General features: G+C 41.1%; 1 protein-coding gene and 1 pseudogene across 2 annotated transcripts in view; both read right to left on the bottom strand.

The window, feature by feature from the left end:
- The window catches only part of KMT2A (lysine methyltransferase 2A), a 104445-nt gene that overhangs the window by 48577 nt on the left and 40855 nt on the right, over nucleotides 1-15013 (bottom strand). For both annotated transcript variants that reach the window (XM_090266031.1, XM_090266032.1), the window contains 6 exons: nucleotides 14830-14903; nucleotides 13749-13880; nucleotides 8986-9099; nucleotides 1515-1661; nucleotides 1017-1112; nucleotides 664-784 (listed from right to left, as the gene is read on the bottom strand). In XM_090266031.1, coding sequence (XP_090122157.1) covers nucleotides 664-784; nucleotides 1017-1112; nucleotides 1515-1661; nucleotides 8986-9099; nucleotides 13749-13880; nucleotides 14830-14903 — 684 coding nt within the window. The remainder of the gene's footprint in view (nucleotides 1-663; nucleotides 785-1016; nucleotides 1113-1514; nucleotides 1662-8985; nucleotides 9100-13748; nucleotides 13881-14829; nucleotides 14904-15013) is intronic.
- On the bottom strand, nucleotides 3009-8686 carry LOC150019024 (eukaryotic translation initiation factor 3 subunit A pseudogene; annotated as a pseudogene).

Raw genomic sequence — 15013 nt, 5'->3', positions numbered from 1 at the left:
AAAAGAACAGAAGAGAGATCTTTATCTCTTAAACATTCCAAAGAAATGTTTAAATTTTAAAAATTAGGTAAGGATACAGGAGTAAAAAAAGTTAGTTAACTTACACTTTTCCTTATTGCCAGGCTTTTACAGCAGAGCACTTCCTAAAATTCAGTACAATGTACTACCTTTGTCCATTTCTTTTATTCATGTAACCGCTCTATTTTTTACTTAATAGACTTAACACTGATTTGCTTAATTAGCTTTAATAGTAAACTATCATAAATCCATAAAATGAGTTTAATATATTACTCATGTAATCTCTCCCAAGCATAACTATTAAAATAAAATGTTTGCCTCAGTACCACCTAAAATCATTTCTGAAACAATAAGATTTCTATGTACCTCACTTTGGGACACACTAGCTCAGAATATTTCCTTGTGGTTAGTTAACTCTTCTAAAAAATCCCCTTAATTCTTCCCATAACCTAATAAAACATATCTAATTGCTATAATTCTCTGTATAAAGAAAAAAGCAAGACCAGAAATTTATTAACTATGTCTAAATGGTAATTCTAATAAGATATGTAAGACTTTTACTTTATTCCACTGGAGTGTTCAGTTCACCTCCAAAACAACAAGTACAGCAACTAAAAGGTGACAAAACTGGCTTTTTTGAGGTACCTTTAGCAAAGAGTTTGGCACAATCATGGCACAGTGAGAAATCGTGAGACCACTGTGCATCCCACCCTTTGCCTGGAGTTGTAGATCCACAGCTCTTGCAGCGAACACACTTAGTACAGATCTGTAAAGGATGAAAGGAAATTTATTAAAATTTCTTATTTTTAGTATCTTATTATTTTAAAAGATCACAAATTTCTAGAATTGACTTCTTTACTGGGGATGGATTTTTCTAATAATGAGGCAAAAAAAATTGTTACATTAGCATCCTGAAGTAAGGATATTCCTCTTGTAAGTTGTCCAAGCCCACAGTCCCATGACAATTCCCTTTGAAACAACACAGAGTGTGTACTCACCCAAACTTTCTTTTTCTTGGTGGGTTTGGTGGGGTAGTTAGGTCCTAGGCACTCAGGGTGATAGCTGTTTCGGCACTTGTTACACTCTAGCAACTGCTGTAAGAAAGTATTAAGGCAAAACCTGGGCATCATCACACCTTCACAAATCACCTATTACTTCATACCGCATTTCATATTTACCAGCGCGTAAGTATAGTGCATTATAACAACAGTTTAAATTTCCTCATAAATTATTTACTCTCAAAGCATAGGGATTTATTTCCTGTCAAAGGCACTCAGTGATCAATATTCTTATCAGGTAGATTTGACTTATTTGGGGGATTTTGTCCAATGCCATGTTTCCTACTATATTCCCAAAATTAAAACACATATATAGGCAATTGATTATATCCAATTAAATAGTCAAAGCAGACTAAACCAAGATAAAAAATATAGATAAAAAGCACAAATGGAGAGGGAGAGTAATACTCTACATAGTTCTATTGCTTAGTTTTGTACCTTGGTAGCTTGATGCTGTCTTCCACAAACATGACAGAACTTGCAGCGACGACAACACCAATTTTCCAGCTGGTCCTCCAGAGGGCGCTCATTCTCCTCTAAACAAAACTTGTGGAAGGGCTCACAACAGACTTGGCAATACACAAACTAGGGAAAAGATGGAATTACAAGTTGTAAAATGACATGCAGAAATATCAACCAAATCCTACCAACATCTTTCGGGCTTTATTGATTATATTGTTACAATAGTTCCAATTTTTTCCCTTTTATTCTCCTATGCCCATGGGCCCACCTCCCCCAGCAATCCCACTCCCCTTAGTTCATGTCCATGGGTTGTATATGTAAGTTCCTTGGCTTCACCCTTTCCTATATGTCTTTTTATTTTTTTTAATTAAGTAATTATTTTTTTATAACATTAAAAAATAACAATACCCCCCCCTCAGACTTAAGACTCTTTATAATCTTATAAAAGACAATGGGCGAAAGTCTCGTGCTCCTCTAGCTGCTTCAAGTTGGACATGGTCATCCTCCTAGCTACCCTTGGATCAGGAAATCCCTATTAAGAGTGTGGATGTGGAGAGGAGGGTGGTCTTCCCACATGGGGAAGGACCTTGAAGACTCCAGGTTAGTTGGCTGCCCCCGGACAACAGTGTGCTTGGTTTAACAGGCTGGCATCCTTGTTGTATTCATTGAGTCTCAGGAGGCAAGAACATACCCATTTTTAAATACCAAATTCCAAACAAGCCTCAGGAAGAAAGAATGTAGCTAATTTAATTTCTCCCAACAGAGTCCCCCTTTTTTAATATCAGGCTTTAATTTCCACTTTTTAGACATCAGAAGGCTCAATGCCCATTCCCATGTTTTTATGTCTCATTTTGTGAATTACATATTTTTATCCTTCAGCCTATTTTTTAAAATTTTTTGAAAGATTTTATTTATTTATTTTTAGAGAGGGGACGGGAAGAAGAGAGAGAGAAACTTTGATGTACTAGAGATACACAGATCAGCTACCTCTCACATTCCCCCAACTGGGAATCTGGCCTGCAACCAAAGCATGGGCCCTGACTGGGAATTGAATAGGCGAGCTTTCAACTCACAGGCTGACACTGAAAACCATTGAGCCACACCAGCCAGGGCAACCTCAATTTTTTTTTTTTTTTTTGTAAGTATTTTATTTATCATTAAAGAAAAAACACAGCAGCAAGTTCTGTGTTGGCTCCAATGAGACCGAAGTTAATCTTTAACAGAGCTCCTACACCCCAGAATTGAAGTCAACACAGTCGTTACTACAAATTACTTGGTGAAAGAATCTATCCTGAAAAGAAATTAAGAAAAAGAATTTAAGCAATGCCTCCAAACCACACATTTATAAATATTGTCATATTTAAAATGCTTGTAAGGCTGAATTCTCCATTAATGGAAAAGCAGTTTGCTGTTGGCAACAGAAAAAAACTCGGCAAGTTTACCAAATGCTTTAAAATTTAAAAGCTGTAACTATCTTGGATTCACATGTGAGCAGTGTTCTTGTCATTACAATAATGACTGCAAATTGCTTTATACTCACCTTCTCTCAAGTAAAATCTACAGGAAATCCCACTGTATCCGATGTTTGTAAAGTTTACTGGGCTTATAGTGAACCTAAAAACTTTTTATATTTAGCTGATTCCTCAAAACACTAGAGGCATGTCTCAACTGCTAATGGTGTGAAAATTGTTCCAGTCCCCTGCTTTTTCAAGTCTTGAAATACATTTTCTATAATAGAACCTTACCTCATTCCAGATCAATATCAGTTCTATACCAAGATACGGGTATTACTCAATACCTGAAGGGTTCACGTTTTTAATTTATTTTTTAGTTTTCCTTTTTTGTAAACAAGTGGTTAATGAAATAATGCAACACCTTAAATTCCAGAAAATGGCGTGGTTTTCCAACCCTCTGTGGAAACGGTGCATGATCAATCTATAATATAGGGTGAACAGAAGTTCATGCTTTGTGTGTTACGGTGAGATAACATTAACAAATCCCGTTGAGACTGGCTGAAGCACAGGTATAATAATCCGTGAATGCGATCACACCTATGTGAGACACGGGTGTGCACCCACTACTCTGAGGCTCAGCGTTGCACTGTAGTCTACCCGTCTTCATGAGTCTTGTTTTTCATACGACGAAGATGCTCCCTGTCTTTCTCCGCTCTCCAAGAGGTCTTCTCCTTTTCACCTTCTCTTTCTCGATCTCGAAATGGCTGTAGGAGAAATACGATGAGGGGTTTTCCGCTCTTCTGCCCGGTCATCTTTCCTGTCATCAGCAGCACGCCTCCAGGAACTTGCTTCTTCACGCTCTGCCCTGCGGTCTCTGTCATCCCGTCTTTCTCTTAGATCACGGCGATCATCTCTCTCCTGTCAGCGGTCATCTCTATCCCTATCGTCGCGGGGACTTGAATCTCTCCAGCTCGAAGCTTCCTCAGCTGATCCTCTTCTCCAGTCACCTTCATCCCTCGGTCATCTGAAACGATCCTCTCGATCCCCATCTCTCTGTCCCTTTTTCACTCCGGGTCCTTGCCACTCTCATGATCTTGACTCTCTCTCTCTCTTTTTCTCTATCCCATTCACGTTCTTCTGAACGGTCTTGACTCTCGAGATGGACCCCAACTCTCTTCTCTGGCCTTTTCTTTCTCTCTCCATCCACCTGGCTTGATAATTGGTCTCCAGAGACCAGATGTGGAGTCCTCGCCCCTTCTGCTTGGAATCCGATCATCATCAGTCCGTCTTGAGATCCGGTCATCATCCATGTTTCTCCAAGGACCCCTGTAATCATCTGTATCGCGCATGGGAATTCTGTCATCATCGGCGTTCCTCCAAGTTCCTCGATCCTCATCCACGCCGCACCTGGGACCCGGGTCATCATCCACGCCACGCCTGGGACCCCGGTCATCATCAGCATTACGCTATGATGATCGCTCGTCATCGGCACCTCCTCGCCGCGGTCCCCGGTCCTCATCCATCCCACGTCTAGGTCCTCTGTCCTCACCGGCTGTCCGCCAGTTTCCTCGGTCCTCATCCAGTCCTCGTCTGTGTGGTCCGTCGTCATCCACATGACGCCAGCTTCCCCCGTCTTCATAGCCAATTCGTCTGGGAGGCCTGTCATCTTCTGCGTTACGCCAGGAAGGCCGATCATCGTCCGCCCCACGGCGAGAGAACCGATCTTCATCGGCAGCAAGTCTGGGGCCTCTGTCTTCATCCGCGCCGCGCCTGGGAATCCGGTCATCAGCCGGTCTAGGAGAAGGCTCCCTCTCCTCATCTTCCCCCAACCGCCTCGGGCGATCTTCCTCTCCTCTGAGGGGCCTCTCCTCGTTCCGCCCTTCTCCGCCTCTCCACTCCTCAGATGGGCCTCACCTCCACTCAGAATCTATTTCAGATCCTTTCCTCCACGTGCTTTCAGTATCTCTCTCTCCCCAAAACGAGTCCTTCCTAGAAAGTGGATCACCAAGCCTTCTCTCTTCCTCTCTACGACGCTCCCTTTCTTCAATTTCCAACTCCTTTTGGCGTTTTTTCCTTTCTACTTCTAACTTCTTGACCCGCTCCTGATATTCCCGAAGCTCTTCCTCGCGTTTTGCCCGTTCAGCACGTTCTCACTCTTCACGCTCTTTTTGCACTTGCTCTTCTGCTCTCCTCTGCTCCTCCTCCTTTTCTCTGTAGTAGGTTATTCTGCGTTCTTTACGTTGCCTGTTACGTTCTTCCATGAGATTATGCCTTTCTTCTGCTAATCGTTCTTCGAACTGTTTAAGTTTTTCCTCATAAACAGACCGTCGTGCTATCTTGAGTCGCGTTACAAATGAATCTGTCTTCAAGCATCCGTGATAATCGATTCTTATGTTCAAGAGCCTTTTCACGTTCTAGCTGCATAGTAGTGATTCTTTCTTCTTCTTTTTGTTCCCACAGATCCATGTCTTTAATTCTCTGTTCTTTGTAAGCACTTTTTATTAACGGGATTTCTTCCAAACGTTCAGCTCTTTCAAAATAGTCAACCTTCTTTTCTTGATTCTTTAGGCGTTCCTTAAGTTCTTTTTTTTCTTTCTCCAGTTGTTCAACCTGTTTGGCCATGATGAAATCTGGATCCAATTCTTCAAGGTCTTCAGTATCGGTATATTTGAACGCTTTAGCACCCAGTTCTGTCTTCTTGATCTATTTCAGCCGCTCATTAACAGTTTTCTTTTTGATTTGTTCATGTTCCTGTAAAATATGCTCCTTCTCTCTCCTTTGCCTCCTGTCGCAGCCTCTCTTCTTCAGCCTTCCGTACTTTCTGCAGTTCCGCTTCCTTCTGCTCCAATTCTTCTTTCTCATGCTGAATGTTCAGACTCTCAAGCCGCTTCTTTCTTTTCCTCAATTGTCTGACGGCGAGCCAGGATATGCTGATGCTCTTTCCGTGAATTTTTAAGGTATGCCGTAACCACCAACTGATGTTGTTCTTCCTTCTCTTGCAGTATGTGAGCTGGTTTAATGAATTCAAGTGCTTTTGCAAGTACTGAGGACATGGCTGTCAGCTGGTTTCTTATTTGCTCCGAAGGCTTGCTTTGCAAGTAAGGACCAAGGAGAGCATCTTCTTGAGTAGCATAATTCAAGTCAGATCCAAAACTGAGGGTCTGAGAAGTGTGGTCAATACGAACCTGCAGGTCGCAGTGCCTGGCTGCATTTACTATGGCACGTTCCAGTTGGAAAGCATCAACAAAAGGAACCAGAGAGGTCAAATGAGAAAACTCAATGCTCTTGATAAATCTGTGCCACCTGCTGCAGAAGATGGAGTATGGTGTTGTTTTGCAGCTGTGGGACATATTGCTGCAGTTCTGGTTCCTTTTCAAGTTGGTCCTTAACCCAATTTAGAACCTTTGTGACTCTCTCACGGAGTTTTAGTGGGTTAAATTCTACTTCCAGCCAGTTGTAAAGCTCTTTCACTTCTGGAACAACATACTGTAGCATATTGAATCTGACCATATCATTAATAAGACCGATTCTTATTGGTGGAGCTTGAAGACCTAGCAGCGTTGCAAGGCTCCGTTGTTTGTCAACTATAATGTCGTCCATATCCAAGACTCGGGCAATGTCAGTGCGTTCAGGGGTAATAGGGATGGAAAGAGTGGCCAAAAGAACTCTGGTAGACATTCTTTGCATCTCATCTTGGGTAAGATTCGTTCTCATTTCTCTAGAGATGGTGAAGGCGATGAAGTGTAGATGCATGAAACAGAGCATTTCCAGGTTTCCAAAATACAGTTGAGACTTTGTTATAGTAATTTGGCGTCAACTGAGGTTTAGGCGGTTTTCAGATAAGGAGAACAGCCCATGAATATCTTCCACAGCTTTGAATGCTTCCTGCCACAATCCCATGCTGACAGCACTGTCCAACTGAACAAGCCTGGTTTCCAAATGCATAGACTGGCTCTCTGGATTAAGATTGATTGCTGTACTTTGGTTATCGTCGTCGTCGTCGTCGGCAGCCGTCCGTCTCGAGAGACGATGGTGTAGCTTCTTAAAAGTCTATCTGCACCGCCGAGAATGGCTGTGCAGTCCGACTCGGGAGTGACACGGTATCTGTCTCCTCCCGTGTTGAATCGACATCTTGCGATGACGCTGGAGTGTCCTCTCCAGTGAAGCTGAAGCTACAGAGCCTGGGCAGGGTGATATGGAGGGTCTGCTGTTGCCCATGCAGCAGACCCCCCCTCTCTTCGCAGCTGAAGGGTCCAAGGGAAAGACGGAGTCAATACAGCTTGGCTTCAGGTGCGCCGCAGGAGTTGCCGGTGTTGACTACAACGTCAAACCGCCTTAGGGACTCCGGCTCCGGATTTTCTGTCGGGGTTTACTCCCTTAGCCTTTCCCCTGAAGAGGTATGCCGCAAGGCAGCGGAGGTTTTTTGGAGTCAGAGTTTTCCTTCTCTGATGTGCCCTGACTGGAAGATCGAACCAGCGACACTTAGCTCGCAGGCCGACGCTCAATCCACTGAGCCAAACCAGCCAGGGCCCATTATCAAGTGTCTTGAATTCTGCATCTGTTAGATTAGCTATCACTTCATTGCTTAGTTATCCGATGGAACCTTGATCTACTTCCTCTTCTGGGCCATACTTCTCTGTCTCCAACTTGATACCCTCCTTTGTTTGCCTCTGTGTCAGGTAGAGCTGTTGCACCTGTTACATTGTAAGGGCTGCAACCTTACGTCTTTGTCAGTATGGGTGACCTGTTTTACCACATTCTGGTGCTATATGTAGGGGAGGGGTCATAGAGAAAACAGTGCTCCTTGCTCAGCACTCACCCCTTTTCCAGCTATGTCGCCCTTCTAGCTGTCGTCCTGGTGATGGTTTGCAGAGTGGGTAGGTCTTGCCTGCATTCTAGAACCATGGGTTCCCTCTAAATGGACTCTCCTGAGAGACCAAGAGTTTCTTCCGCCACCCTAACCCCCACTTGTTTTCACAGCCAAAAACCATGGGCCTTTATTTTCCTGGCACCAGAACCGTGAACTGCACAGTCTGGTCTGGGACTGGGATTGCCCCCCAGGTTTCCCTCCTATCTTTTATAATGTGTAACTGCTATTTCTGACAGCTGGCCACAGCCAATGACTTGCTGCCATCACCACTGCCACACCACATCCTCTCTACTCTGGCTCCCTGGCTACTCCCCTCCTGTCTGTATGAGCATTACTTCCTTATATCTTTATTTATTGAACTTCCATGCAGTTTGATTTTCTGGTAGTTCTGGTTGGGTTTTGTTTTGAGGTAGAGGTAATCCTTCTTATGGCTGTGGAAGGAGGTGAAGTGTGTCTACCTATGCTTCCGTCTTGGCCAGAAGTCAAAGCCTTTTTTTTTTTTTTTTTAACTGGGTGTTATTTCTTTTTCTTACTAATTCCTAAGAGCTCTCTAGAGACAAGAGGGTTTTGGTATTCAATATATAACCACCATCAAAAGCACCTCTTTTTCTACACGAACACTGTGTTATTATTTTTTCCATGTTTGGACCTCTAGCAGAAAAATCAGACCTCTAGTAAAGAGTAAAATTAGATTAGACTATTAAAATTTTCACATTCAGTAACTTTGCTACTACAATAAGAAAAATTCCTTTCTAGAATCTCTAAAAAACAAACTTAAAAGCATTTCATTATCTGGTTTACACAGTGGTTAGTACCTACTGCATACCAACAAAACAGAGCATAATTATATTTTTCAAATATTTTATATTTATTTTTAGAGAAAAGGAAAGGGACAGAAACATCAATGCAAGAGAGGAACATCAATCAGTTGTCTCTCATATGCATACCAACTGGGAACTGAACTTGCAACCTAGGCATGTGTCCTGGAACTGGCAAGCTTTTGTTTCGCAGTTTGACACCCAGCCAACTGAGGCACACCAGTTAGGACAGCTTTTTCATAAAAAACAAAACAAAAACACCTAACATTATACTTTCTAGGGTACCAAGAAGCAGAATATCTTACCTCTACATGCCCACTACTGGCACAGAGAAAGCAAACCACCCTGGGTGTTATAGGAAGAGAGGTCAAGATTCCTAAGCCTCCCATCTCCCATACATTTTCTGCTTCACAATCCTCCTGTGGACACAGAGAAAAATCATTTATGAAAGATTTACAATGACACAACTTTCATTTGAAAATAAAGATAAAAACAGTAAAATTAGAATAACACCAGAATGTCAAGGATACTTCATTTAATGAATTCAACACAACTGCTGCTTTAAAAAAATTTTAGTAAACAAGGAGCAGACTGATAGTGACATGGGGGGAGGGGGAGGGAAGAAGAGGCAAAAGAAGGGAAAGGGTCTAGTCAAGGAACTAGTATAAATAACTCATGGACATGGACAACGGGGTGGGGATTCACTGTGGGAGAGGGATGAGGTGGGCGGCGTGGGGAGTAGCAATGGGGGAAAAAGTAGGACAACTGTAATAGAAAAACAATAAATAAATTTTTAAAAATTTTAATCTCAGATACAAACTGTTAAAAGGCTCACCTATTTATTGGTTCAATTCACATTAACTATAATGCTAAGACATACTGGGACTGAATTTATATTTGTTCTGCTGATTCAAACAATTACCATCATTTGAAAATTCCAATGTGAAAGAATTATTTCCTCAGACTGTATTCTCATCTAAATATATGTGCAGGACTATTTCAGTGCCAATATCCTCCAGTCAGTTCACAAAGAGTGACCAGAAGTCTCACACATTGGAACCCATCTGCTAAAGGGAGTTCTTAATTCATTTTCCCACTTAGTACTGAATTTCCTCACTTTTGGGCGCAGTAGGTAAATGTGATATTCACACCCTCCCACAACCACATCAAAATTACAGTTAAAACTATAGAACAGCTACCATTGAGAACCACCTGAAATCTAGCTGAACAGAAGACCTATAATTAAGGATATACAGAAGAAGCCACTTCAAGACTGGTAGGAGGGGTGGAGATGCAAATCCCACATCCATATGTGGTGGTTAAAAATTGGAAGGGATATCCCTGAAAAGGAAGGAGTCCCAACCCCATACCAGGTTTTTTTTTTTCCCTTTTCAAAAGGCTTTTTATTTTTTTTATTTTTCTATTACAGTTGCCCCAATTTTCCTCTTGTTGCTCTCCACTACCCTGTCCCCTTGCTTCCTCTCCCACAGTCAATCCCTGCCCGGTTACCCATGTATCCACGGATCATTTATACATGTTTCAGGTTTCAATAGCAGGAAGAGAAGTCCTCATACCTTCTGGCAATGAAAACCAACTAAGATGGTGTCTGAGTGACACTTAGAGGTATATAGGAGTCTCAAGTGTTCCTCTTAAAGGGCCCATGCACAGACTTACACTTTTGGGCTTTGAGTTCCGTTTAGCTGAGCCTACCCCCTGCAGGTGCAGGGAGGTACCATATCTGAGTCACCATCAACCTAGCTAACAAGTTTGCCTGCCCTGGTGATTCCCTCAGACCCCGCCCCACCCAACTTGCAGGCCCAGCCAGGCCATTGCTGCAAACTACCCTACAATACCTCAAAGGTCTACAAACCCCAAGCAAGCAGCAGCTGGCCTTGGTGTGCCCCCTACCAGCTGCTAAGCAGCCCCAAGGCTGGCACTAGCAGCAGTTGAACTCGGTTTGCAACTTGGCCTTTCCCAGGCATCTCCAAGCACAGCACAAGTAGCAGCCATCTGCAGATCACTCCGTAGCTCACATTAGGTGGTACCAAGCAGAAGCTGACCTTGGTCTGCTCCTCCCAGGAGGCCCAAAGCCAGAGCACCCAGTGGATGTCATCAGACCACATCAAAAAACCACCAACTCCCTTCACTAGCAACACACTCAAAGAGTGGACTGAGCAGGCACCAGAGCCCCATTGAACGGAGGAGTCCTCCTCCACGGGGTGGGTTCTAGTACAGCCAATCCTCTGCTGTAGACTTGACTGGTCCTCTCAGCCAATCAGCCTGGGGGTAAATCTCTTCCAATGATGTACCAAGAGCAATCAAGGTTCAACTACAACAGGAGAGCACACACATCCCACATAGGGAGCACAACCAGAGCACCCAGCTCAAGTGCCTGGGGAAGCTTCACCACTGGACACCCCCCCTCCACAAGACACCTACCACATAAGACCACTCTACCAAGACCAGAAGACATAGCAGCTCTACCTAATACATAGAAACAAACACAAGGGAGGCAGCCAAAATGATAAGAGAAAGAAATGTGTCATAAATGAAACCATAGAAAAATTACTAAATAAACCGAGAAAAAGTACTAAACAAAATGGATACACAATCTACCAGATGCAGAATTGAAAACACTGGTTATAAGGATGCTCAATTAACTTAGAAGAAGAGTAGAGAAACTCAGAACTTTAACACAGAGATAAAAAACATAAAATTGGAACTGGAGGCCCTGATCACGTAGCTCAGATGGTTAGAGTATCTACCTGATACACAAAGACTACAGGTTCCATCCCCAGTCAGGACATATGTAAGAATCAATCAATCAATAAATAAATAAGTAGAACAACAAATCAATATTTCTCTCTCTGCCCCCCTTCTCTCTAAAAATAGATAAATAAAAATCTACAAAACAGAACTAGAAAACATAAAAGAACTAGTCAGAAATGTAGAATACACTAACTAAAATAAAGACTACATTATAGGGAGTAAACAGTAGAACTGATGAAGCAGAGGGTCAAATCAGCAATTTAGAAGACAAGGTAGCAGAAAACAACAATTAAGAACAGCAAAAAGAAAAATAAAAACTCCAAATGATGATAGTTTAAAGAGAGTCTCTGGGACAACATCAAACATACCAATATTTACATCATGGAGTACCAAGAGGAAAAGAGAAAGATCAAGAAATTGAATACTTATTTGGAAAAAAAAGACAGGAAAATTCACTAACTTGGTCAAGGAAATAAACACACAATTCCAGGAAGCACAGTCACAAATCAGATGAACCCAAAGAGGCCCACATCAAGACACATCATAATCAAAATGCCAAAGGTTAAAGACAAACGTAAAAGTAGCCAAGATGGAGGATAAATACACAGCCTGTTAAAGGTGCTACACCTCCTTCACATGATATTCAATTTAAAAAACTGAATAATGACCGATAGTGTGTTGTAGAGTTGTGCATCTGAAACATTTAGAGTTCTGTTAACCAGTGTCACCCCAATGCATTTAATAAAAAGGGAAATAATTTAAATTAAAAAAAAAAACAAAACATTAAAGGCCTGGCTGGTGTGGTTCAGTGGATGGAGCACTGGCCTGGAAACCAAAAGGTCACTGGTTTGATTCACAGTCAGGGCACATGCCTGGGTTGCAGGCTAGATTCCCAGTTGGGGGTGTGAGAGAGGCAATTCATCAATGTTTTTCTCCCTCTCTTTCTACTTCAGTTCCCCTCTCTCTAAAAATAAAGAAAAAGAATCCTTTTAAAAACTTTAAAATAAATAAAATAAAATAAAATAACTGAATTAGAAAAAATGTAAGAGAAAAGCAGTTAGTTACCTACAAGGGAGTTACCGTGAAACTGTCAGCTGATTTCTCAACAGAAACTTTGCAGGCCACAAGGGACTGGCACTAAATACTCAAAGTGATGAAAAGAAAGGAGCTACAATCAAGATTAGTTTACCCAGCAAAGCTATCATTTAGAATCAAAGGACAGATAAAGAGCTTCCTAGACAAGAAAAAGTAAAAGGAATTCATTACCACCAAGCCAGCATTACAAGACATATTAAAGGGTCTTCTTTAAGAAGAAACAGAAAAAAAAAAAGATCAAAATATGAATAATAAAATGGCAATAACTATATATCTATCAACAATCACTTTGAATGCAAATGGATTAAATGCTTCAATCAAAAGACACATGGTGCCTGAATGAATAACAAAACAAGACCTTTACCTATGTTGTCTACAGGAGATTCATTTCAGATCAAAAGAAACAGAATGAAAGTGAAGTGATAGAAAAAGATATTTCACGAAAATGGAAACAAACAAAAAAGTAGGGTAGCAGTACTTATACCAAACTAAATAAACTTTCAAAGAGTCAAGGGATCTAGCAATTCCACCTCTGGGTATTTATCCAAAAAACCCAAAACACTAAGTCAAAAAGACATATATCCATATCTTCATTGCAGTATTATTTACAGTAGTCATGACATGAAAAAACCTAAGTGACCATCAATAAACAAATAAAGAAGGTGTGCTACCCATACACAATTAAATATTACTCAGATGTAAAAAAGAATGAAATCTTGCCACCTGCAACATCATGGATGGACCTAGAGGGTACTTTGCTGAGTGAAATAAGGGAGAGAGAGAAAAGCAAACGCCAGATGATTTCACTTATGCATAGAATCTAAAGAATAAAATAAGCAGAACAGAAACAGACTCATAGATACAGACAATATTTTGATGGTTGCCAGATGGGAGAGGGGTTTAGAGGAATGGGTTTAAAAAGGTGAAGGGATTTAAGAAGCACAAATTGACAGTTACAAAATAGTCACAAAGTTGTAAAGTAGAACATAAGGAATATAGTTTATAATATAGTAATAACTACGTATAGTGTCAGAGTGATACTAGGTTTATCACAAGTGATCACCTTGTAAGTTACATATCTACTCACAGTCGTGCACCTGAAACTAATATAATATTGTATGTCAACTGTAATTAAAAAATAAAAAAAATTTTTTTTAAAAGTCCACAACCTTCAAAATACTATGTGATCACTAAACACTTTTACCTTAAAGTCCACTCTGATCCTGTGGACTCCATCTGCTGGGACTTTTTGCTTAGAACTATTGCTGTTGGAGAGAGTGCTGAGGATGTTCAAAGTACTCGTGTTCTCCTGCTTATTGACTGGTGGTGGTTTTTCCTATAGGGACAGAAGATAATTAAAGAACAAAACCACACTCTACTTGCATTCGCTTTTGCAACAGAAAATAATGCAAATGAGAAATCTTATTAATCAATCGGGAAAACAAGTTTCCAACATTAAGTATGCTATAGAAATAGTGAAATACTCTTCAAGATTTTTTTTCCATTGAGGCATTTTATTTTACATGTATGCATTATATTCTTAGAAAAGGAATCCCAGGACTTTTTCTCCTGGGAAAAGTGGGTCATGATGCCAGCTGAGGTTGTCAGTACAGTGAAACCAAATTGATGGCACAGGGGCAGGTTATTCTGCCATTTTTCTAGATCTTTCAGTCGCAGATCAAATTTGGGCTGATCACTCTACACCTGTTTAACCAGCCTATTACAATCACAGCCTGTGATTTTTTTCACAATTTTCCCAGCTCTGTGATTGTCAATGATTTCAAATTGGCCAATGCTTCATTCATCATCACCATTAGAAACCAGACAATGACTCTGGAGTATGACCTAATAAAAACCTAATGTTTGCCTCCCTTTTAGCCAGGACATACATGTGCACCATTATGGTAGCACAGAAAGATGATGATAAGAGCCAGGAGGAGATCCTTAAAAATATATCTCTGTCTCTCCACATAATAAAAATAGTGCACACAGGAAGGGATGATTATTACAAATATTGCTAAAGGATGTTGACAGCAAAAAACAATTATGCTAAATGGCCTGTAGCATAAGCAGAAGGATAAGAATGTAGGGCCACATGAAAGGGAAAAACAACAGGGCAAAGAGACAAAAATAGATGTGAGCTAAAGTCTAAACTCCACTGTCATCTACATAAAAGCAAAAAATGTGGTTTAATTCACTTGATCATGTAAATGTCAAGAATAAGGCTATAGTCCTACAGAATAGAACGCATCCCTTGAGAAATGAGAGAGAAACAAATCTCTCACCTTTTCTTTTGGTTTTTGTTTTACAGGAATACTTGGGCGAGGAGCCACCTTTTTCTGCTTGCTTTGCTCTGGACCTAAGGAATTCAAAATAAACTGCAGTCAGATACTATTAAAGTCACAGTTAATGCTAAACAGCAATTACTACTTTAGAACTGATTGGCCTTTGGAAAGGGTATTAGAATAG

Source organism: Furipterus horrens, unplaced genomic scaffold (assembly GCF_987537825.1).
Source record: "Furipterus horrens unplaced genomic scaffold, mFurHor1.1.pri manual_scaffold_2, whole genome shotgun sequence".
NCBI classification, from domain to species: domain Eukaryota; kingdom Metazoa; phylum Chordata; class Mammalia; order Chiroptera; family Furipteridae; genus Furipterus; species Furipterus horrens.
This window is presented reverse-complemented; position numbering and strand designations above follow the sequence as displayed.